Source organism: Vipera ursinii, assembly GCF_947247035.1.
Source record: "Vipera ursinii genome assembly, chromosome: 1".
NCBI lineage: Eukaryota > Metazoa > Chordata > Lepidosauria > Squamata > Viperidae > Vipera > Vipera ursinii.
In genome coordinates this window covers 237,165,961-237,192,693 of record NC_139512.1, presented here as the reverse complement: position 1 = coordinate 237,192,693, position 26,733 = coordinate 237,165,961, and the positions used below count along the sequence as shown (strand labels likewise).

General features: G+C 35.8%; 1 protein-coding gene across 3 annotated transcripts in view; it reads right to left on the bottom strand.

Moving 5' to 3' along the window:
- The window catches only part of SENP6 (SUMO specific peptidase 6), a 72,657-nt gene that overhangs the window by 20,065 nt on the left and 25,859 nt on the right, over positions 1-26,733 (bottom strand). For 2 of the 3 annotated variants that reach the window (XR_014493836.1, XM_083374213.1), the window contains exons 6-16: positions 24,574-24,594; positions 15,157-15,227; positions 14,240-14,385; positions 13,294-13,654; positions 12,195-12,424; positions 9,272-9,445; positions 8,103-8,136; positions 4,290-4,475; positions 2,711-2,937; positions 879-991; positions 677-793 (exon numbers count right to left, since the gene is read on the bottom strand). Coding sequence is in view for 2 of the 3 variants with exons in the window: in XM_083374213.1 (XP_083230339.1) it covers positions 677-793; positions 879-991; positions 2,711-2,937; positions 4,290-4,475; positions 8,103-8,136; positions 9,272-9,445; positions 12,195-12,424; positions 13,294-13,654; positions 14,240-14,385; positions 15,157-15,227; positions 24,574-24,594 (1,680 nt within the window). In the remaining variant the exon portion in view is untranslated. The remainder of the gene's footprint in view (positions 1-676; positions 794-878; positions 992-2,710; positions 2,938-4,289; positions 4,476-8,102; positions 8,137-9,271; positions 9,446-12,194; positions 12,425-13,293; positions 13,655-14,239; positions 14,386-15,156; positions 15,228-24,573; positions 24,595-26,733) is intronic. The other variant, XM_083374214.1, reaches the window with a different exon arrangement.

Here is a 26,733-nt window from a genome sequence, read left to right as displayed (position 1 = left end):
TTTGCCTCGGTGTTCCAACCAGAACATAACCTCTGAAGTGCTGACATTACTGAATGGGGTGGAGCACCCAAATGCAGTGAAACTTTGAAAGAAGTTTCAGAACTTATTTTCAATACTAGTGTAATAATTCTCAGAAATGATTTGCTTTTTGGATTATTATTCAGCTACAGTATAATATCACGATACATTTGAAAAAAAACACCTAAAATAATGTTTAATTAAGGGAACAAACGCAAATCCTTGATCTTTACATCAATAAACGCTGAAAAAGCTTAATATATCAGATGTGGTAATAAGAGACAAATGGATAGCTAATATTCTGCTTTTTCAGAGTCTGGGTAAGTAACCCTTCTAAACACTCTGCATAACCTATAAAATCTCTAACCAAAAGATATGCAAAAAAAGTCAAAACTTCGTCTTAGGGCTAATGAGAGGCTTCTGACTTCATGGCCGGATCACCATATCTCATTTTTTTAAATACCCTTGCGCTCCCCTATTTATTTATTCATTTAATATTGTGCCAGATAAAAAGTTCTGGAGAACTCAAAGCCTTAAACCCTCTCCTACGTTATTTTGATTAGTTCTAACAATTTACTTAGCTGTGAATTTTGGATTTTAATGTTAAGGAGTTTCTCAATTATTTTTATCTACGTGAAATGGACACTGCACAACTTACTTTAAATAAAAATCAATTATTACGTCATTTAAAAATTCTCCTTCATTTAAACAATGAAGATCTTCATTGGTCACAGAAATACCCCCTTTTGCTGGAGGCGGCGGATAAACTATCAACCTGCAAAAAAAACCAAAAACAAATATCAAGTTAAGCTGAAGTCATATAATGTTAAGAAATTACAAAAAGTAGAACTAGCTCTTACTTTTCTATAGGACCAATGAAGACAGTATGTGGCTCTCCACTTTCATCATCCTCGAAGAACTGTAACTGGAACTGTGTTGCACTTTGCAGCTGCATTTTAGAATCAGAGACAACCTTAAGAAAATTAACAAACGAATGTCATAATATATTTAAATCCTTGCTGACAAAGAAACAACATTACACATCTTTTCTTTTTCTTAAGCAATTACTGAAATACAATAAAATAAAATATAATAATACTAGATCATTTGGATATCACTTCAGGCCTATTCTCAGCTTCATTTTCAGCTTCATGTACTATTTGTTTATAAAGCATGTGTTCCTCAGTCCCTTACCCATTTCAGTCACACTCCAGATCTGGCTGACAATCCTAATTTTGTTTAAAACACAGTTCTCTATATTATGTGCTCAGAAAACTTAAGGGGGGGGGGACTAAAACTTTTGGCAGTGTGGTGATATCCGCTTAATATGGGATTTCATATGGAAGTTATAAAATGACACATTGTGAATCAAGTGTGTAACTGCAACATGTGATGATGCTGTCACCACGTGCACCACTTTTAATGTAATTACAATTTGTAATGGATGCCACTGTCCTTAACACTGTTTCTCATATGGGAAAGGGCTGAGCTTTTCTCCACAGAGATTTAGTGAAATGTGCGAATTGCAATAATTATGTCTGAACCCGAAATCCTGGCTTACTCTTGGTTTATTGTGACACACAAACCTGCCACCAGTTCACAACATCAACCATCAACAGAAACATTCCTCAGGTTTAACTGTTTTTCTTGTCTTCTTTTCCCTCCCAATCTCCTTCCTAGCAGTTCCTCTGAGTATAAAGCGCAGATGGAGATCTATTTTCAAATGCCAAATGTACTTCAGGAATGCAGCGTTAAACACAAGGAAAATTATCTTGAAAATGGAAAATGTGTGTGTTTGTATGTGCACAAATACACCTACACAGACACACAGATAAAATACACAAAACTACTACCCTCAAATTCTACAAATACACTTATCATATTAGGGCAAGTAGATAAAGACAATATATAGCCCCCCTCCCAAAATAACTTCCAAAACAAAAGTAGGGAATAAAAAATACAGATAAAATATTAAACAAAAACATGAGCACCCTCATAATAACCTGAATGAACAAAACATTTCACCCCTACAAAGAACACACACAGGAAAAAAAATGCACCACATCTGGTTATGGTGCTGGCCTAGAAACCAGGACACTGAGTTATATTCCTGCCTTAAGCATGAAAACCGGCTCGGTGACCTTGGGCCAGTCATTCTCTTCCAGCCCAACCCACCACATAGGATTGACATTGTGAGCAAAACAGGAGGGGAGAAATTATTTATGTTTGTCACTTGGAGTTATTTATAAACATAATAAAGGTGGGATTAAAAAAAATCTAACCCACCTCTGCAAACAATACAAAAAAATAACAGTAGCAACCGTATCTGTAGATTAAAAAAAAATTCTTCAGCAATCTAAAACACAGAAGCCCACAGACCCAAAAAGAAACCAGGCAGGAAGAACAACTTTCTGTTACTAGCATATTAGAGGTACCAACAAAAGAAATAAACCAACCAACAATGAACTCTGATGTGAATACTTCTCTCCTATGATAGACTGGCTCTTTCAGACTTTTCTAGCTTTTAAAATCTTTAAAATAAAAAGCTTAAGTCTTTGCAATAAAACATTTTACATTTTTTCAGTCTACACATAATCTAAAAAATTAGGTTTGATGTTTTCTTTAAAGAAATACCGTAGACAATATGTATATGTATAAAATTATAGAAATAATAATTTTTTAAAAGTAGTACATGTTTTGTTTTGCTTTCTTTAGGACCACTGCTTCCTCTAGAAGTATCTTCAAAAGATTTTGTAAAGGCCACAAGCCTACTATTTGCTTCTTCAAAAGTAATTTTCACAAAAAAGTCAGAAATGTTGTTCCTGATACTAATTTCAGTTATTATTTTTTCAAATATTGCATTTGCTTGAGGATCAAGACCTGTCTCAAAAATCAAAATGATGTATTGTTCTTCTGGATCTATAAAAAAAAGAAAATGTAATATTAAAAGCCCATGCATTTATTATAAATTTAAAATAACAAAAACTGCAATCAAAATTCTCTTTTAAGTTTATATGTTGTTTATTCTGTAGAAATAGACAGTTACAAGCAAGAGACCTTGATCAGTACATTAAAGAATCTCCACATGAAGAGGCTATATATTGGAATAATTCACTAATATATATGTCTATGTCTTTTGAATATAATATTCACATGCTGATCATCTAGTTTATTTTAGCAAAAGAGAAGGCTGGGGTTAATACAACATGTCCACAAACACATTTGTACTGCATTCAAATATCTCTGAACAGAGATACTCCTGGAGCAAAATAATCTAAGAGAATTGTTTCTTAAAGACAATAGTTCTTAATCTAATGTTTTTCCACTGAAAATGCACTTAATTTCTGTAAGTTTCAGAATGCTGAATTTATAAATGCTCTTTTTAAGTAGAACAGTTTGTCTTTACTATGCTCTTGCTAAAATAAATTACCTCAGCATTCCCCAACCTTTTTGGGTTGCTGGCCTGGCAAAGGGAGGAGGGGGGAAGAGGGGATGATTTTGCATAAGGGGCAGGTATGCACATGTGCGCTTGTCTACTGCTCAAGCACGTGGGGTTGTGAACGCCGGCGCCCACCTCTTGCACAAGAGGGGCTGTGAGCGCTGGTGCTTGCCACTTACACAAGTGAAGCTGCAAGCGCCAGCACCCAACGCTGGCACAAGTGGGACTGAGTGTGCTGGTGTCCGCCACTCACACGAGTGGGGCTGTGAGCGTGCGTACGCTGGCACACCACTCACACGCCCTGGTTGCAAATAGGTCACAGCTCAGTAGTGGGCCGTGGCCTATAGGTTGGGGATCCCTGGATTTACATCATCAGATCATTTTATTATTCCAAAGTAAAAACCAGTACGAAGAATGTAAAAATAGTATATGTTTTAACAAAGCTAAGCTTGTGACTATTAACCTAAAGAAATGAATTATTATTGGCATTAGAAAAAGGAGAAATATTCTAGAAGTCTAAAAACTCAGATGCCAAAGGTGCTGTTGCCATGATAGTAAAAACTAAGGTTATTCAGCATGATAATGCCTAATATGGCATTATCCACATAGCACATGTGGATATAAGGATTACTGCCAAGGATTTTATTGGCTCGAGAAAATTCCAGAAGGGATCTGCAAAAATACGCAACCCACATTTATGAATCAGAAAGAGACGATGAACCCTACATTATTTATATATTTTCAGAAAACAGCATGAAAGTTAATCTAGTTTCCCATATTCTAATCTACTCATAACATTCTAAAAAGGAATATCACAACAACATCTACTTACTTGCTCCTTTACAATCATACCAGACATTATCTTTTTCTCTATTCATCTTTAGTTGTGATCTTAAACTCTGGCAGGCAGCAGGTACAGTTTGCAAGAAAACCACTGGCAATTTGCGTACACCACACCACTCACACTTTGTAAGGTCAGACGTTTGTAAATTAATATCTCTATTGTCATTTTCTGACCCTAAAAAAATAAAAAATATTCAATCAAAATTTCATTTAATACTCATTCAAAATAATAGCAAACTGTTATCAGAAGAAACCAATAATATCCAAGGAAACGTCTATATTTTTACCCACTAAATGTGCTACTGATCAAGTATTTCCTAGTCAAACCCATTTGAGTTTTTGTCTGACAACTTTTTAAATAAAATAAAACAAAACAAAAAGAATAAGGTCAAAACAGAAGGAATATTGTTATTTCAAAGGTTGTAAAAAAACAAAAACAAATCAGATTAGAAATATACACTAATTATTTAAACTTTCTGGTCCATCCAACAGAGGCTTCACTTTCTTAGGGTCTTGCGGAAGAACAGGGTAGAACAACAGCTAATGACCCTCTTTTACCGGTCTACTACAGTTGCAAGAAAAAGTATGTGAACCCTTTGGGATTATGTGGTTTTTTGCATGAATTGGCCATAAAATGCGCTCTAAACGTCATGTAAGTCACAACAATAGAAAAACACAGTCTCCTTAAAATAATAGTACACAAACATTAGCTGTTGTCATGTTTTAATTGAAGATAAGATGGAAACATTCACAGTGCAGGATGGAAAAAGTATGTGAACCTTTGGACTTAATAACTGGTTGACCCTCCTTTGGCAGCAATAACCTCAACCAAACGTTTCCTGTAGTTGCAGATCAGACCTGCACAACGATCTGGAGTAATTTTGGACCACTCCTCTGCACAAAACTGTTTCAGTGTAGCAATATTCTTGGGATGTCTGGTGTGAATCGCTCTCTTAAGGTCATGCCACAGCATTTCAATCGGGTTGAGGTCGGGGACTCTGACTGGGCCACTCCAGAAGGCGTATTCTGTTCTGTTGAAGCCATTGTTTTGTTGAATTACTTGTATGCTTTGGGTCATTGTCCTGTTGCGTCACCCATCCTCTGCAGAGCTTCAGTTGGCGGACAGATGGTCGTACGTTTTCCTGCAAAATGTCCTGATAAACTCTGGAATTCATTTTCCCATCAATGACAAAGGCCCTGAGGCAGCAAAGCAGCCCCAAACCATGATGCTCCCTCTGCCATATTTTACAGTGGGGATGAGGTTTTGATGTTGGTGTGCTGTGCCATTTTTTCTCCACACATAGTGTTGTGTGTTTTTCCCAGACAACTCAATTTTGGTTTCATCTGTCCACAGTATATTTTGCCAGTAATGCTGTGGAACATCCAGGTGCTCTTTTGCAAACTTCAAACATGGACAGATGAAACCAAAATTGAGTTGTCTGGGAAAAACCCACAACACTATGTGTGGAGAAAAAATGGCACAGCACAGCAACATCAAAACCTCATCCCCAAAGTAAAACATGGTGGAGGGAGCATCATGGTTTGGGGCTGCTTTGCTGCCTCAGGGCCTGGACAGATTGTTGTCATTGATGGGAAAATATATTCCAGAGTTTATCAGGACATTTTGCAGGAAAACATACGACCATCTGTCCGCCACTGGAGCTCCGCAGAGGATGGGTGATGCAACAGGACAATGACCCAAAGCATACAAGTAATTCAACAAAACAATGGCTTCAACAGAACAGAATACACGTTCTGGAGTGGCCCAGTCAGAGTCCTGACCTCAACCCGATTGAAATGCTGTGGCATGACCTTAAGAGAGCGATTCACACCAGACATCCCAAGAATATTGCTACACTGAAACAGTTTTGTGCAGAGGAGTGGTCCAAAATTACTCCAGATCGTTGTGCAGGTCTGATCTGCAACTACAGGAAACGTTTGGTTGAGGTTATTGCTGCCAAAGGAGGGTCAACCAGTTATTAAGTCCAAAGGTTCACATACTTTTTCCATCCTGCACTGTGAATGTTTCCATCTTATCTTCAATTAAAACATGACAACAGCTAATGTTTGTGTACTATTATTTTAAGGAGACTGTGTTTTTCTATTGTTGTGACTTACATGACGTTTAGAGCGCATTTTATGGCCAATTCATGCAAAAAACCACATAATCCCAAAGGGTTCACATACTTTTTCTTGCAACTGTATAGAGAGCGTCCTCTCGTATGGTATTGTGGTTTGATATGCTGGTCTGACAGCCACGGATAGGAAAGTATTACAGAGGGTAGTGAGCACAGCACAAGACATTGTGGGCTGTTCCCTGAAACCCTGGATGACATCGCCAGGGCTCGTTGCCTTGGAAGAGTGAGGAAGATTCTCAGGGATGACTCACACCCTGGACGGTATCTCTTTACTCTCCTACCATCTGGTAGGAGATATAGGAATATAGCCAGCCGTACCAACAGGCTGAAAAATAGCTTTTATCCGTGGCCTGTTAGGCTTTTAAATAGGACATAATCTTATGCAGAATTGACTTGGGAGGCCAGTGTGTGGTGTAGTTGGTTCACATAGTGTGGTGGGATGGAGGGTTTGTTGTCACTGTGTGTTGGGGGGAGAGAGGATGGGGGGAGGCTCAGCTAATCTCAATGTACACATGTTGTACTTTGACAATAAAGGTTTATTATAAGGAACAAAGTCCATTATTCCCTGAAATTAACTTCAAAGCTTTTACTAGAGACTGAACTTTGGAAGGTATCAAATTAAAAACTGTTCTATCAGCAGAATGGGAAGCGGGCAAACATTTTTTCAAAGTGATAGTCTGTAGAACTCAGAAAGAAAATCCAAATATGCAAGCAGCAGTCTAGTAATGTATTACTAGGCAGTATGTTCGGCAGGAAACAAATAGGCTTGGATAGAAAATGGTGAACACAGAAGGAGAATCAGCTGAGTCTCCCATTTCATAACTCATAATAAAAGCTTTTGAAGCATGTAGAGGGCCATTTTTTGGGGGGGGGTGGCTAGGAGATAGAATGCATAATAGCAAATGCCTAATTTTTCACCTTAGAATATTTCTTCCTTTCTCATACTTCTATGAACCAACTCCCCTGCCTAAAAAGAGGCTACATAATATGGCTTCTATAGCTCCGAGATTCTATTTACACCAAAAAGCAGCAGCATATATCTCATTTGTAATGAAAAACATAGGGTTAGTTTCCACATATGCATTAGTGAAGGAGACAGCATTAGTTTCAATATATATTTTTATAGTATGAATGTGATTATGATAGTATGGGCTTCAAAACAGTAATTTTGTGGCATCTGAATTATTCTTTTGCATATCCATAGAATGACAGGTAGTTTAAAATATAAGAAACAGGAATTACTTTATTTATTGAACAAATTTATATTAATATTATTTAATACAATATTTTTAAAAAATTCAAAGCATAAAACCCATCGAGCTTATTTCCTCAACCACTACCTTTTATTGGCACTGTACTTTGGACATTAAACACTGGAAATTATTGCTAGTATCTCTGAAAGTCATTCATTTATTCTCTTCAATTGGTCTATTAACACTTTTCCTAAAAAATGTATTTCAAATGTTTGAAATTTCTTTGGCATTTAATATGTTATATATAAGGAAACCATTCCTGTTTGCTTTAAGTATCCTGGTGTATTAAATACTTTATCTCACCAGAATAAACACATAGAAAAAAATATGTAAGTTACCAGGTAATAATATTTATCACATACAACACTATGTAGAAAAATTATAACAGGAAAATAAAAATAAAATACTAACCTTCCAAATGTATCTCAATATAGTCTAAACAAAACTGAAAAAGAAAATTTATATTACTACAGGTATATGTTCTCATTACCAACCCATAGTTTGAAATCATTTACATACAAGGAAGGAAACTCCTATATTAAAGTAGAAAGTAAAAAAAAAAGGAGGGGGGACCCTCTACCAAAAAACCCTTAGAAAAAACACACACAAATGAAAGACAGAATCCTAACACCTACATTGTTTAATTCTTTCTCTCCCTCTTAATATTCTCTCCCTCTCCCCTCCCCCCTGAATGTATTCAATATTATAATTTGTTGAACAATGAATTAAACCTAGACCATACAGAATTATTCTAGCCTACATCTGCTTCAGTGCAAAAGTTGAGACTTGCCAAATTTTGTTAATATTTTTTTTCATAATCTGGGACATAAGCTTTCTTCCATGAGTACATAATCACTTTTTGGGGGGCAACAGTCCAAATTCAATATATACAAACTTCTTCACAGACTGAAAAATTTCATATTTTTGGAACAATTTAATAATATATTAACACCTTTAACTCCTAAGTCTCAAGAACAGTTATATAGGTAGTCCTCGACTTACAACAAGTCATTTAGTGACTGTTCAAAGTTACAACAGCACTGAAAAAAGTGACTTATGACCATTTTTCGAACTTATGACCTTTACAGCATCCCCATAGTCACGTAATCAGAATTCAGATACTTGGCAACTGGCAACACCAGATTCTTCTATTCCAAAAATCACAGGATGGCAGTAGTTTTCTTCTTCTATTCGTCTTTCGCCACGTAATCTTCTCCCTGGATCTTTGCAGGTCCAAAAATTTGATATTTGCTACATCTAGAATTTTTGGATCTGCTCCACATTCTGGACTGTCAGAACGGAATCCACAACAGGGAAACAATTATGGCTCCTATTCTGTTTGAAAATTGACTGGCCCAGAATAGTGACAGAATGTATGAGAGACAACCTGTTTGCTCTATGTGCAAAACAAATAGAACATTTTATGTACTGTGCTTGACTCTAAAAAGTATAATTCTATCACATCTGCCTTAACATTCTCAAAGCTTCATGCTAATTTCAGTTGATTTTTAACTATATCTTCAGATTCTCCAGCGTTATAAAACAGAATTGACAAACTACAAATCTATTACTTTACTTACAACTACAGGCTCCGCCACCATTCTTCGCAGAGTTCCTATTCTTATACTCCGACAGTTTAATATGACACTTTCGTAAGAGTTCTGATATTTTGAAGGTATTATGACGTCAGTCACAGTTTCTTGGGGGAAAACTTTTCGACGCTTTACAGGACCGTTGGATACAATGTTACCAAACTGTAAAATAATTAACATCACCACCTTAATTTATGGGAAAAATGCTAATTATAACTTGCATTTAAAACATATGGGCTATCCTTCAGAATTACTGAAAACTGGTTGTAACATTTGCAAGTGAAACTTTTTTCTTTTTAACTTTCAGGTTATTTGTGGCAACAATGTAAATATTAAAAGTATGTCAACACCACATTGTATGTACAAATTATGAATGGATCTATATGTAACTCTTCTGAATTTGAATGAACTGCTTCCATACCGCAAGCATAATTTATTTAAAGGTATTTTCTACATCAGTAATAATTGCAAGACAAAGCAGGATAAGTCTAAAATCATCAGAAAGGTATTTGAATTAAGTGATAAAGTCACAGGAACCTTTTTCGGTACTGTGCTTTTGATGTACCATGCAACCTCCATTATTACAAAAAGCCCTAAGCAAATAGATGTATCCTTCAACAGATTTCAAAACTTAATACCAATAAGCCTTCATTTGGGTAGAGAGAAGATTGCTCCAGGAGATAAAAGTCTGAAAATCCCTTTCCTGGATCATTACCATGTGACATCTCCAGAAGGTGATGTCACCAATATAATTTCTCTTAATGACTAGAATGATATAACAAGGCCTATAATTAGAGATGCAATTGTTCAGTAACTTCATTCTAGGTTATGTTTGCTAGGATATCATTTCTCAACCTTGGCAGCTTTAAGATTTAAGATTCAACTCCCAGCCAACATGTGTTAGGATTTTAAAACTAGGTTTGTCAACATGGTATCTGTGGACAACAGCTCTCCTCAATGCTCTTGTAGTTAACACTTGAGTATTACAATTTACTCACAACTATTAATTTAAACCTAATAGGTTTTTAAAAATAAAACAATGATCCAAATCTCATGAGGGTTTAGAGAATCTTTTAAGATTGTAAAGCAAAAAAAGAAGCCAAACTCTCACAAAATTCTCACATGAATGCTAAAATCTCATAAGTACTTGGGTGTACTGATGAGTCAACATGCAGGAATGTACGATGCCCTTAAGGCATTCTTTGTTTTGGGTGCAGTTTCATTCTGGACTCTTGTGTCTTCTTTTCCTAAGGGAAAAATACTATATCCCCATTGTTATCACCCTAAGTAAAATAGACTGGAATCACTGTTATGTATAAACCATCATTCACAAAAGATTCTGTGTTCAAAATGAAGAACTGTACATTCCATCTGAATCGACACAGGTTCAGAGTTTCATAAAAAGTGGCACATGCAGACCTTATGTATAAGATATATCAAAGTGAAAAGAATAGGAAACATTGTCATAAAAATTATTCTGCACATGTTCATCAAAACATAAAAACAGTGCCAAAACAATTCTAAAGGTGCAACATTAGAAACAGTACACTATACAGTATTTTAGAAGCACTGAACATAAAGTTAAAAATAATGATGCTGAAACAGTCCCACTGATTTTATTTTAGTTGAATCATATACCTCCCTTCCCTCCCCTGTACACCTTTTTTAAAAAAAATCCAAGTTCAAGACACTGGACAATAACAATGTACTTGAAATTACCAGATTCTATTTTCATCTCATTTTGTATCAACTCTACAGTGTAGGCAACTAAATTATTCATACATGAGATATTGTGGCATTTGTGTCTAATACTGTGTGGTCTGTATAAATATTACATTATTTCAATCCATTTTATCTAGTGGATAGCCGTAAAGCATATTTGCATTTTTTAACAAGTTCATAACTTAGAATACCCCTACAGAAGGTTGCTGCCATGACTATTAAGTCTTTAGATTAACATACCGTGAAAGTTGTCCCCCTTGACAGCATTTAAGGAGCCTGTTCATGGTGCATTTTTGTCTTTGTTTATCCAATTCTTGCAGTGATGCTCAAACTAAAAAACAAAAATCCCCACCATGAAATCCTTACAGTGAAGTGCTATTAATTGGGACAATTTTCAATGTATTTTAATTTAAGGATGCTTTTCCTTGTGGAATCAGTTTATCTCCTGAAACTGATTTATACTTATTAGCAAAACTATTACAACAACTCTCCTGGGCTGTTTTCCATGTTTCTGATTCTACAGGAATAGAAGCAACATGGAAGTGATGGCCCACATGGAGATAAAATCCTCTTTGGCCAATTTAAGTGCTCCATCTTTGAAACCGATGTGGTTGTTGACCTTTGATTTCATTCTTCTTACACAATTCCTGTGATTTGGACAATCAAATTTAACATGGAAAGTAGTATGGAAAAGTGGCTCCCATATGTCTGAGGCAAGTTTTAACTAATGTCCCAATCCAACTAACAGCTTTAATTACATCAACGGACTCATTCATATCCAGTGAGATTTCATTTCTTTGAAATCTTGATCTTCAGTACTGCACTTGATCTTCAGGACCGCATTTAATAGTGGTGTTTTTTTTTTACATCTTTCAAAAATAGTTTGCCATATTGTTTGGGAAACCTGATATTTTTCACAAAGCCTAGTAGTTATTAACTGCAATTCTTCACTTTGTGTTTTAGAGAGCCAACATGCATATCAGATAAATATCTAAAAGATACCTAAAAAGATAGCTATGTAGTAATCCTATTGAAAGATAATGAGTTATACATTAGAAGGATAAATGTACACCTGACTCTCTGAAACTCCATGTATACATATGCAGTCATTATCCAAACGTTTCCACTTACACAGAGAAATCACTGATAAGCTTACATAATCATTTCACCCTGCATATGGAGGAGCTACCTGGTCTTTCATTCTTGCTTTTCTTGGTAATGCTACTGTAGCTTCCGTTTCCGTTGTAATGCCACTTAGCCTTTGCTCTAGTTCACAAGTATTTTCTTTCAGGGCTGCTTCCACTTTTCCTGTGGAAGGTGCAGGAGAAGAACAGGCTGAATCTGCTGGGCGTGGCGATATGCTCTCCATTCTATTAGTGACACCAATCTGATCTTCTTCATCATCACTGGACAGAACAACTAAAAACAAAAGCATTTGTCTGAGGTTTATATTTTATAACTAAAATATGAACCTTTAAAATTGTCACAACAACTACAATTTACTATCAAATTCTAAATAGGAAGTTTAAGATATGGAAGAACGAGATAAAATTCCATGTGTCACAGCACCTAACCCGCATTGGCTGATCTCAAAAGCAGAGCTGTCAACAGGCAGGCATCTAAGATGCAAATGCAATTCGTATTCTCTGTAGCTTTAAAAGAATACATTAATATTCTGTTTTGCTCTAGTGTACGTTAAAGCAAACAGCGTAAGTATTCACATTTATAACTTGCGTTTCCTATTTTAGAACTTAGAACTAAACGCATGTTTCCTAGGAGGTCTCTATGAAAGCACTACATAGAACTTCCTAGTTCTTTCAGAATAAATATGGGACTAAAAAGTTTCACTTAGCATTTGAATAAGTAGTGGATTTTTATGATGTATAATTAGTTTGTTGTTATTTTATTAACATTATGATTACGGAGAGTTAAAGTGCTACAGAATTTAATGTTTTATTTTTGTTGTTAGCATATTTTAGCTTATGTTTGTATTATTATACCCTGTATTCAGCTCTGGGAAGTCGGGGAGGGGGGAGGGGAGGATAGGGGAGGGTTGGGGAGAGGGGAGGGGGAGGAGGGAGTTTTTTGTATTCAAAATGTATTGTAAAACTTTTCAATAAAAAAAAAACTTCCTAGTTCTACACACATAGAACTCTGCCACATCAAAGACCTTCAGAACATGCTCCAAGACCATTAAGTAACTCCAGCGATATATTTCCTCTTCAAAATTGTGAAGGTTATAATTTTAATGTTTACCTAGCTTTAATTTTTTTTTTAAAAAGACATACTTGGATCATTTAGTTCAGATGCTGTTGTATTCTTCTGCCGCAAATGTCCAGTCATTTTAGAACCCACTTTTCCATTTGGCCGTAACATAGCAGGACCTATGTTGCGCCTCACCATGAGTTCTGCAGAAATGGTTCCAGGAGATGATCCATAAAACTTTTTTGCATTTAATCCCGTGCTTAAAGAATGTTGCTCCGTTGAACTGTCATGTATCGATTCTCGTGTCAAATTGTCATGTAAAGGCACGCTTTGCGTGGACTGTCTTTGCGAGCCTCTAACAAAAACCCCAGGAAGATGGCATTCGGTTTCAGTTTCATTTGTTTTTCCAATGCATGGGCAAATTCTGGAGTAACTATCCAAGCCCTAGGGTTAAAAAAGATATTTTTGCGCATATTTTATAATCCTATTATGAATAAATGTAACAGGTGTTGAATACAACTTGTATAGATTCACAGATCTAACTTTCTTTTTTAAAAAAAAATAGAATTAAGCTCCTGTCATAAGTTACCATCTAATTTAAATTACCAGCTAATTCAGCTGTATTTTTTGCTTTTTCTCAGGTTTTTCACCATCGTTCTTTTTCCAAGCCTTTACTCTTATATTTTAACACATTCAAATATTTAATCACAGATTTGTTGAAAGACAATGTTTTAAAATATTTACCTGTTTATGCAGTGAGAGCATTAATTCAGCAAGCCCACTACTTTACAACTTGAAGATTAATTTAATGTAATTGATTTATTTTCTAATGGAGTGTGTAAAAGAAACTAATTTTAGATTTAAAAAGGCAAACTGTTACAACAACAGTATTAGAAAAGGAATATGCAGCCAAATTGTGACAATTATAAAAGACTTTATAATCAAAGTTTTAAACTGTGGTTTTACCCTTTTAATAATGGCATTTCCTGAATTCAACAGAAAATAAGGAAAAGTAAATATATAACCCACCTCTATGTGGGTTGCATTAGTTTTGGTGGCAGGAGATGGAAGCAAACCAGCCTGATATAAACTGCATTGCCGTTTCTGTTGTACCCTCCTTGTAATTCCTGACTCTGACTCTGAACCAGACTCATCTCTGTTCTCCATCACTCTTTCTAAAAAAAATAAAAATAAAAAAGAGGGAGATCATTACTAGTTACCACCAAATATCTTCACTTGAAGAACAGCAACTCTAATTTACTCTTTTGCTTTTCATCAGGATGAAGAAAAAATAGTTATTAATTGCTTCTGCCCAGGCACCTATGATAATTCAAAGAGAAAAAGCCTGCAAAGCTATTCATTCAAAACAACTGCTTCTCGCTCTAAGCAGCATGTAGCTGAAACTTCAAATGAAAAGTGATATACCAACACAAAGACCTATTTTTTTCCCTAAATCACAATATAGACCCCTAGCCTACAAACGGAATGTGTTGACTTCAGTATATTAAATAACTAAGTAAATCAGAATCGGACAATGTAAAGTTCTTTAAGGGAAAAAAATGTAAGTGTAACAACACAGTGGTAAAGTAGTTAAGAGAATGGCAACTAAGAAAGCAGCATAAATATAATTCCCACTACTGGATAGTTGGAGAGAGATTTATTTTCCACTTCAAAACATATTGTTATAAATTGAAATGTTCATATCACCTATTAAAAATATAACTTACAGCCCTATTAATCCTCTCCTTAAGTAAAAGGTTTGTTCTTGCCAAAAAGTAATAAAACAAAATAAGAAAAAAGGAAAAAAAAATCAATATAAAAGTAGTTTTTAAACAAGCAGAACAAAAAAAATTTTTTATAACTGTTTCTATTGAGAACATGCATTTTTTATATGTAATATACATTTAAATCATTTTAATATTTTTTAACAATTAAAAAAAACATACTCATGTCCTGAAGCTGAGACCATTGATTGCAATTGTTATCCACCTTTGGAATATTATGGGGATATTCTTTCCTAGGAAAAGTCAATCAGAAGTTGTATTCAGAAAAATTGCAACTATATTTAAAGCACAGCAAATTAACAAAATGTTTAAAAAGCATTTATATTTTACACTGTAGAAAACTGGAATATTGAAATCTACAAATTTCTAAACCAGTGGCTGAAAGGCTATGCGAAACTTTTGAATGTCTTATTTTTGACTCTCACTACATTGTCTGACCATGCTGAAATTTGTTGAGTTTCTACCAATTTAAAGTAGGAATTACAGAAAAGCTTATCATAGTAAACACTGACACACACCCACACAGACACAAATCCCTCACCCATTTACATCTATCCTATGCCCTTTAAACCTCTAAAAGAATATAAAGGTGATTTTAGCCACTAAGATTGTCCACCTTATTAAATGCTGTATCTAGGTATTTAAGTTCCATTCCTTGGTCAGTATACAGGCAGTCCTAGACCTACAAACAGTCCATTATCAACTGTTCAAAGTTATGACAAAGTCCAAAACTGGGACTTATGACCTCCGACAGTCACATGAATGCATTTGGGGCATTTGGCTAATGGCCTGCATCTACAATTGGCTCACTTAACGGTGGCCATGTTCTCCACAAAAAAGGTTGTAAAATCACGTGCAGCCACATGTTGACCTTCATGGCTTATGACCAAAACTGGGGGCTTAATCATGGTCTTACATCAAGGATTACCTGTAAAACTAAAGGCTATGAAAAAAGAAAATTCCTAACAATATTATCTTCGACTTTCAACCACAACATAAATGCTGTTACTGATCAATGGGTTCCATCAGTCAGCTACATAAAATAAGTATGTAGTTACTGCCACTGTCCTGATAAACTGTTTTGTGTGAGGAGAAAAGCATATTTTTTCCATAGTGTGTGTGGGGGGAGGGAGGGACAGGAATTCTTATTATGCAGTTAGGATGAAAGTACCCATAAAATAAAGAGTTGTTGACATTTTTAAGGTATTGATAGACACAAAAAGTTTGCAGTACTGCAATAACTATTCAGAAAAAAAATCTTGTTGAGTGAAGTGTAGTAAGGTACTTGAAAAAGTAAATCTTTTGTTACAATAAATAATGGAGAGAGAGGCAGAGGGAGGATTACATCCCAAAAAATACAGGGTTTCTTTCGCTATTTATATTTTATTTTCTGGCAATCAGTTTGCCCATAGTCCACCTAAGCTATTATGAATTTTAGCTTATAAAACAAATCAGACATTTTAATGTCTAACAATCCCTTCTGTCAGCATGCCAAACTTAAAAAACCAGAAAGCTTCCATTTGACTTGTTCAGTACCTGATTGAACTACTAGGTTTTCTAACTTGTTCTAAAGTAGCAAGGAATCAAAAGCTAAGAATAACAAATTTCTGACTTCTCAAGAGAACAACCGTTTGGAGGACATGCTGAAGGAACCACAATGTGTTTCTGGTTGGTTTAGCTACTTCTCCCAGAATAAAAAGCTCAATAGAAATGATCTTATAGAATTGACACACATGCTGATCGCTATCAAAAAAGCCAGAATTCTTAGCAATTTAGCATATTATCGTATGTGAATAACTCTCTTTACTAAACTTTTACTAGATGCAAACACATATTTTAGGATAGTTGATACTGCATGTTATATTCTTTAGCTATCTCAGAATCATTATTATACATCCTTTAAAATTGACGTGTTCTTCAATGGTTGTTACAGTACAATGGAAAATCTATTTCACTAAATTGGGTGGAGGAGAAAACTGGTGATAAAATGAGAAACCTATTCCCTATTAGTCTAAAATTTGGGGGAGATAACCATGAATACTAAACAAACTAAATGCTCAGCGAAAATTACACTTACCACACTTATTTACAGAACAAATAGCAATCTTAGAAATAACCAACTTATTATTTATTTAATTTTAGCATTTAAAATAATAATTGCCCAATAATAGAAACTTTAGATGGCAGGAACCACTACTCTATTGAATTTTGATAAATTTTATATTTTATCTCAATTGCAGTACACTTACTGTAGGCAATAGTTTAGATCAGCAGCTCCCAACCTTTTCTATACCCCGCACCCCTAGAACGCTTCTGGTATATTCTCACACCCTTTACAAAAGTTCAAAATAACAACAACGAATTATGCATACGCACTATAATTTTGAAAACCCAAGTTTTCGCACCCCCTGGAATATCATCTCACACCCCTGGTTGGGAACCCCTGCTTTAGATGTATGGTGAATAAAACTCTGTGTATTTTCTGCCTATCTAGTTAGTTTAAAAAAAATCTCTTTTTCTCTAAACACCATGGATTTGTCAGTAACTTGACAATGTTTCTTAATCACAATTTATAAAAAATAAACAAGTGACTATTTTTTAAAAAAATCTGTTCACTTAAAGCAGTACATCATAAACTTCTGCTTTATCATTAACCTATGACACTTTGCAAATACATTTCATATACTAGACAGTTGTATTTCTAATCAGTGAACCTTCATTTAAAGATGCAAATGGAATTCCATTTACATATCCCCCACAAATAACGAGCAAGTCCATTGTATATCTATCAGTTACATTTTGCTTAATTTTAAGCAAATTTTAATTAATTTTAATTTTATAGTACCTACAGCAATTCCTGTTATTGTATTAAAGTTTTTATGATATAAATGATGTAATTTGCTATGAATTAAAGTAAATATCAATTAAATTTAAAAAATTGAAGCGTATATTAAAAATGACACTTGCAAAGGCTTAAGATGCTTCATTTCAGACTAAGGAAGAATACAGTATTTCTGTGGCTAACTGCATGCACATCCAAAAGAGAGACTTAAGTCCCCTCCCCACAATTACTGTGACATATTCAATGGCTATAGTAAGTCATAATGCAATGCTTTTACCCATTACATGTCAATTGTGTTTCATTGTTTTTTCTTATCCTTAATTCTTTTGGTAATTGAGGCAGCTAATAAACTGAAATAACAACAGTAATACAACATATTGTGGGCATAAGGAACCTGGCTGCTTTAATTGTTTTATATTAATTACAATTTCCTATGATTACTTTTGTCATCTAAAGCAAACAAGAGAGTGGGTTAAGCCATGGTTGTTAAATTTAACACAGAATGCTTAATCTAAAAATTAATTGCACTGAAGTTAAAAAAGAGAATGAAGCTTCCAATCTTATTCCACTGAACTTGAGAAGGATGAGGCATATACTATAGGTTTGAGATCTTTATGGTTCATTTCTAGCTGTAAGGAAGTATGGAGACAGCCTTCAAGAAGAAATTCAACAACCATTAAAACAAAACACCCATATGGCCCAGAATGAAAGGAAGGGATAGAAAGAAACTCAAGATTACCCCACCTGGATTCTCTTTGGTATAATATGGGGGAATAGAGAATCTCTGTCAGGCTTTCAAGATTCTGTTATTACATTCTGCATCAATAAAAGAGAGTTCCAATAGTTCTTGTGGAACTTATTTTACAACCTGGCCTACTCAAAGGGCTAACAAAAAGGTAAATATTTCCCCTGTCCAGTCATGTCCCCTGTACTAGGGGACAGTGCTTATCTCCATTTTTTAGCCAAGAGCGCCAGCGATGTCAGAAGACATGGTCATGTGGCCAGCATGACTCTATGCCAACACCCACAAATGACATGACCTTCTCACCAAAGTGGTACTTGATTATGCATGCCTTCAAACTGCTAGATGGGCAGGAACTGGGGCATTTAATGAGAACTCACCCTGTCACATGGAGCTCGGGTCTGCCTTGGTGGAGCAGTGGGCTAATTCCTCCTTAAGTAACACCAGCTGCCTGGAATTAGTGCAGGTTCACATCCCACCAGGCTCAAGGTTGACTCAGCCTTCCATCCTTCCGAGGTAGGTAAAATGAGGACCCAGATTATTGGGGGCAATTAAGCTGACTTTATAATAATGCCGCTTGGGGTGTGTGTGAAAGCCCTAATAAGCAGGCATATACATAGAATGAGGGCTACTGCTAAGCTTGTAAGCTGCCCTGAGTCTTCGGAGAAGGGCGGGATATAAATGGAATTTAAAAAAACAAAAAATAAAAAAAACCCAGGCCGTTATCTTTCCAGCCAAGCGCAGCATCTTTAATGCATGAATATGTATGTATGTATGTATGTACAGTCATGGCCGAAATTGTTGGCACCCCAGAAATTTTTCCAGAAATCAAGTATTTCTCACAGAAACGTATTGCAGGAACACATGTTTTGCTATACACAGGTTTATTCCCTTTGTGTGTATTGGAACACAACAAAAAAGGGAAGAAAAAAAGCAAATTGGACATAATGTCAAACAAAACTCCAAAAATGGGCCGGACAAAAATATTGGCACCCTTAACTTAATATTTGGTTGCACACCCTTTGGAAAAAATAACTGAAATCAGTCGCTTCCTACAACCATCAATAAGCTTCTTACACCTCTCACCCGGAATTTTGGACCACTCTTCCTTTGCAAACTGCTCCAGGTCTCTCTTATTGGAAGGGTGCCTTTTCCCAACAGCAATTTTAAGAGGTGTTCAACGGGATTCAGATCTGGACTCATAGCTGGCCACTTCAGAACTCTCCAGCGCTTTCTTGCCATCCATTTCTGGGTGCTTTTTTACGTATGTTTGGGGTCATTGTCCTGCTGGAAGACCCAAGATCTCGGATGCAAACCCCGCTTTCTGACACTGGGCTCTACAGTGCGACCCAAAATCCTTTGGTAATCCTCAGATTTCATGATGCCTTGCACACATTCAAGGCACCCAGTGCCAGAGGCAGCAAAACAACCCCAAAACATCATTGAACCTCCACCATATTTCGCTGTAGGTACTGTGTTCTTTTCTTTGTAGGCCTCATTTCGTTTTCAGTAAACAGTAGAATGATGTGCTTTACCAAAAAGCTCTATCTTGGTCTCATCTGTCCACAAGACGTTTTTCCAGAAGGATTTTGGCTTACTCAAGTACATTTTGGCAAACTGTAATCTTGCTTTTTTATGTCTCTGTGTCAGCAGTGGGGTCCTCCTGAGTCTCCTGCCATAGCATTTCATTTCATTTAAATGTCAACTGATAGTTCGCGCTGACAGTGATGCTCCCTGAGCCTGCAGGACAGCTTGCATTCCTTTGGAACTTGTTTGGGGCTGCTTATCCACCATCCGGACTATCCTGCGTTGCAAACTTTCATCAATTTTTCTCTTCCGTCCATGACCAGGGAGATTAGCTACAGTGCCATGGGTTGCAAACTTCTTGATAATGTTGCGCACTGTGGACAAAGGCAAATCTAGATCTCTGGAGATGGACTTGTAACCTTGAGATTGTTGATATTTGTCCACAATTTTGGTTCTCAAGTCCTCAGACAGTTCTCTTCTCCTCTTTCTGTTGTCCATGCTTAGTGTGGCACACACAGACACACAATGCAAAGACTAAGTGAACTTCTCTCATTTTTATCTGCTTTCAGGTGTGATTTTTATATTGCCCACACCTGTTACTTGCCCCAGGTGAGTTTAAAGGAGCATCACATGCTTGAAACAAATCTTATTTATCCACAATTTTGAAAGGGTGCCAATAATTTTGTCCAGCCCATTTTTGGAGTTTTGTTTGACATTATGTCCAATTTGCTTTTTTTCCTCCCTTTTTTTTGTTGTGTTCCAATACACACAAAGGGAATAAACCTATGTATAGCAAAACATGTGTTCCTGCAATACTTTTCTGAGAGAAATACTTGATTTTCTGGAAAAATTTCTGGGGTGCCAACAATTTCGGGCATGACTGTATGTATATATGTATGTATAGCTCTACTAAATGTATTAGAATATGAATACATGTTGGCCAGATTTTGTACAAAGGGCTGACACTGTAGTGCAAATAGTGCATGAAAGTAAAATGGGGCCAATATGTATTCCCGTTCATGTTCTAAAAGAGCTATGCTTACTATGAATCTCCATATCTATTTTGAATGGTCTGTTAAAGCGGAGATTGGGGATAATCAATAAAATTTAGCAAAGGAGGAAAAACTGATCTAAGATTGAGTTTTATCTGCCCAATTGGCAGAGATATTCTGGTCTGCAGTATGACATGAACTTTGGAAGAGTCTACTTTATCAATATCTGAAAGTATCACTGTAGTTTCTATTAAAATTGTGCTTGTTTTCTTTTCTACGTATGTTTCTCAAAGTAGTATTATTTATGACCTTAAATTTATCCATCAGATTTATATCTAATCTTTACTATGGGTGGTGGTGATATATAAATATAAATGGTGATATATAATTTTGCATAGTATTTCTACTGTAAACCAATAAAAACAGTCCCTGTGGATCTTATTCTACTAATCATTGCTGACTAAAGGAGGTGGTGCTCATCTCTGTTTCAAGGCCATTGAGCCAGCGCTGTCTGAAGATATTTCCATGGTCATGAGGCTGGCATGACATCCAGAGCAAGATTGCCTTGCCACCGAAGTGGTATCTATTTATCTACTCGCGATTTCAAACTGCTAGGTTGGCTCTCACAGGCTCAAGATTGAGTCAGCCTTCCATCCTTCCGAGGTCGGTAAAATGAGGACCCAGATTTGGGGGGGGGGCAATATGCTGACTCTGTAAACTGCTTAGAGTGCGCTGTAAAGCACATTGAAGTGATATATAAGTCTAAGTGTTATTGCAATTGTAGGAGCTGGGACTTAACCTTAAACGCTGAGCCACCCCACTATAAGCCAGTTGTAACAATTTCTGCCTGAGATCATACAGTATTTTTCCAAATATGTACATTATTTTTCCCTACAGAAGCTAATTTTATTTCAATATCCATAGCAAGTGATATGATACATTGTCAAACTTGTCCAGCTGTATAGATACTGGTAAGGAGAAAAGACATATATCTAAAATCAAATAAATTGGTTGTGAAATATCCTACCAAAACCAACACATTTAAAACTTTATCCTAAAATCCTTATCATAATTTATGTGAAGGAGTTCACAAAAGAGAAAACAAAACAGTCACATTTTATAATTTGAACCAGATTATATCACATAATTAGTAACTTTATATCAATTCATGCAATAAAATAGAAATTTTCAGGTATCTGGGAGCTTTAGCAATGACACTATTCTTTTAGGTAAAGAATTAAATAAAATGAATCAGAATTAATCTCTAAACTTTGTTATTGCTGCTGGTAAGATAAAACCACACTATTAATCATTGTAATGAGCTATCAGAACCTGGTAAAATTAATAGTCTGATGATATTAAGGAAATAGTATTACCACAAAACATCTCTTTATCCAAAAGCTTAACTAAATAATCAGGACACTTTTACCAACAAACTAACCAGCCCCCTTCCTCCCCCACCCCCAAATATTCTACTGGTGAGATCTTTGTTGACTACAATTAGATGGTTGAATAAACATGATGATGAGAGGCTAATTAAAGATGTTTTGAAGTATGACACATTGTCATTTATTCATTTAAACGAATCTTTAAAAAAGAGCAAATAGATCAAGAAGTCGGGGGGGGGGCATCAACAGACATTTGAAGTTGTGCTGGTATTCCCATATGCCCCACTACCTACCAAAACACAGACTGTCCTGAGCTCAAATGTATACATTGTATGCAGAACTGCTAGGTTTATAACAGTGGTCCCAAGAACCCAATACACTGAACAAACTGGGATATCCTGTAAAGAACATTCATTTATCTAATTATTGACTACTTATATTAACACATTTTGTTTCCTCCTTATTCCGAAACTAGACTATGCTCCATATTTTATTGATAAAAGTTACAAGATCAATCAATACACTATTATTAAAAATAAATTTTAAAAATTTATAATTTGTATAATTATTTGTAATTATAACTTACAATAAACTATTTTATTGTTTATCATAATTTTGATTTTTATAATTATAACAAATTAAAAATTTAACAATTTTAAAATGCTTACAAATAATTTAAATCCTTCTCATTCTCTATTTCTATTCTGAAAATCAAAACAGATGCATTAACATTACTTGGCCAAGACATAACAACCTAAGCAGAAAAGAAGTCTGAATGCACTAAATAGTATATAAAAATTATAACTGAATATAATCTGAATAACCAAATCTATTATTGCCATCATGATTCTGACATCCCCTTTCCAAATCTCTTACAGTTAGTCCTTTGTTAAGCTAGGTAATTGGGACCTGAATTTCCATCACTAAGTGACGTAGTCACAAAATACATCACATGATGCATTGCTTAGCAACAGCAATCTTAGCACTCCCTGTTGTCATTGGTAAGCAAGAATCATGGGTCATTAAGGACTTGCAAGCAGGCCAGTGGGCAGGTAAGGTGTATGCAATGCACAGTAGACCACTGGTGGTTCTTGCTCGGCGGGGCAATGGCTCATGAGCCTCGGTGCAAGTTACGCAGGGATGGATGATTCCAAGCCAGTTGCCAGAGCAACTTGTGACTGCTGGTTTCCTAACTGACTTTAAGAAGCCAGCAAAGAATGTCATGTATAGCTATCAAATGATGCTGCAACCATTGTAAATGTCAGTCAGTTGCCAAGTGCCCAGACTGTGATCATGTAACCGCAGGAGTGCTGGGACAGCCAAACCTTTGAGGAACAGTCATAAGGACCACTCATTCAGCTCCATCGTAACCTGGAACAGCTGCTGAGGGAGTGGTTGTTAAATGAGGCCTTCTTGTTAACTGTAAGCTCTAGAGAAAAAACCATCTAATATTATAAAACTTTGGAAGTTTTCTGTCCTGCTAAAGTAAACCTTTACCAGTCATGTAAGCCTTTACATGATTTTGATTCTAAATTATAAGCATCTCCATCACACTAAAGATTCTTTCTTATTTCCAATGTCATATACCCTTCAGACCATCTCAGTAATTAAATTCACCAAGTTTTGTGTCAAGTTAAAGTCATCATTTATATTTTCCACATCAAGGTAGAATCTAAAGCAGGGGGTGTCAAACTGCTGGCCCACGGGCTGGATGCATCATCTGGAAGCCGCACCCACCCCATTGCCGGCAATGGCAAAAAGGCTCTGATACGTTGCGCGACGTCACATGACGTCGCGAATTTGACATGTCTGATTTAAAGGCAACCTTTATTCAAATTCCTGACATGCTTTGATTAGAAGCAGTAAAATGGGACTAATGAAGTAGGTGTGCATTGGCACACTTGCTTATTCAAAATAAGCCAGAAGCCTGAAGAACTTACAAGTTATGAATAAATGTAACCAGAAATGATTATCTGTTGATAATCCTCATTTACCTATCTCAGGTAAGAAATTCTATTCAGAAGTGCAAGGAAACAAAAATATTTCTACAGCATTCTCATCATCATGTCCATTTCACCTTGTGCTTACCTTTCTTTTAGATCCCGATTGCTTAAAATATGAAAGAGAGAAATATTGTAAAATACAAAGCCTTTCAATATGAGATCTTTAAAATGTGCTTTTAGAAACCTGTATTTTAATATTTAAATCAAATGCAGAACTTGTTAAGTAGCACTAAACTTACACGTTTAAATAAAGTAACTGAAACCAGATGCAGTTTATCAGCTGATCGCCTCATTATTTTCAGGTGACCAACACTTATTTAAAGGAATACAGTAATCAAATAAGGACCTGCTTCAATGAGCAAACTTGGGAGTTACCAGCTCTTCCTCCACAAGGCTGGATGGAAAGATAGAACAGAGGTCTTCAAACTTGGCCCTTTTATGACTTGTGGACTTCAACTCCCAGAATTCCTCAGCCAGGCATGCTGGCTGAGGAATTCTGGGAGTTGAAGTCCACAAGTCATAAAAGGGCCAAGTTTGAAGACCCCTGAGATAGAATATAACACTTTAGCTTCCATTCTTTAAAGGTACTCCATGGATCTCAAGGCAGAAGAGCCCAATACAAATTTCAAGGAAAAGGAGTGGGTAGGGATAAGCCATCCTTTATTCAGGTTCATAGTAAGCAAAAACATTTAGACATGAAATTTTTAGCGCTAGTGGTTGATTAATAGTCTCAAGTGGAGATAAAAAAGGAAAGAGAACTCAATCTTACTCCAGCACTATTTTGTCCCATTCTTCCGTCCTTGTAACTATCTCCCCTAAAATTCTGTTTTATTGCAAGAAAAAACTAATCTGTTCTGTGCCACCAAGTGCAATCTCATCCATTGGAATGGGTCTGTAGTATATAAACAAAACAGATGTACGGTGCCCATCTTACATAGACAAAACATCTAAAAGTTGCCCATATATATGTCTAGAATTCATTTATTGAAAAAAAATGAAGTATTTTAAAGAAACTGCCAACATAAGCCAAAGAAGCTAAGATGTCTTTAATAGTGATAGTGGAAAACTAAACTTTCCTTGAGATGTGTAAGAAAAACTGTGCTGGATCAGATGAAAGGACTCTCCGAAGCTCATTGTAGGACATGAGTATAGTTCTTGGTAATATTTTAAAAATGCATTATTTTGTAATACTGCCAAATTACAAACAATGTTGAAAATAAAATGGCCAAACCTGAGAAAAATAACTCCTGTATTAAAAACACATGTCTAGAAGTAAAATAGCAATCTGTCACAAATCAAAATGCCATCACTGTGTGCCTATTATAAAATAAAAAACTAAGAATGATTGTTTCAGAAACTTTCAAAAGCATACAAATGGAAAACAATTTCAGAACCACATTCTTGAATAAAGCTCTAGGCCAGGGGTAGGCAACCTCGGCTCTTTTATGACTCATGGACTTCAACTCCCAGAATTCCTGAGTCAGCTATGTCCAGTTGGAGTCTATGAATCATAAAAGAGTCAAGGTTGCCTATCCCTGCTCAAGGCCATACAAATGTTACAGCTTCAAATTCACATATAAAGCTGCAAACACCCAGACCCACACTCTTTAAAGTCAGATTTCAACCAACAAACATAAATACAATTTCCGAGAAGAATTAGAATGAATATAATACAGAGCTGGACAAGGAAAGGCAAAAGGATTAGAAACCTCCATCAGACCCAATTTTCAAAAGGTCTCAACTGATTTTTGCTACAAGGAAAAGTTGAAGTACTAAAGTTATCCAACATTACTCAACAACTCTAAATTCCACAGGTTCGAAATTCTGAATACTTCAACAACTAAAGCCTCTATAGTACTGTATTGGGTGATATATGAACAGTGAAAGTATTGTAGCAGCGGAAACTAATGGAAAAAGAAATTTAAATAGTGAGAGTTCCCGTCAAAAAAGGAGATACTAAAAGCACAATTGAAAATAATTCAAATGTCAAACTAATGGAGCTAACATAGACACACAAAGAACTTAATGAACAGCTGAATCAAACAAATAAAATGACTATACATAGATGAAAGAAATATCACTAAGAACAATACAAACGGTTAGCACAGAACTATAGAGAGGAAAGCTACAACTCAGAATGAGTGGAGGCTGGCAAACAAAGCTAAAAATCACACACAAGAAAGCCTTCTTCAGATGCACTCAACATTCAAAAAAGACAAAAATATACCAGTTGCTCAATTAAAAT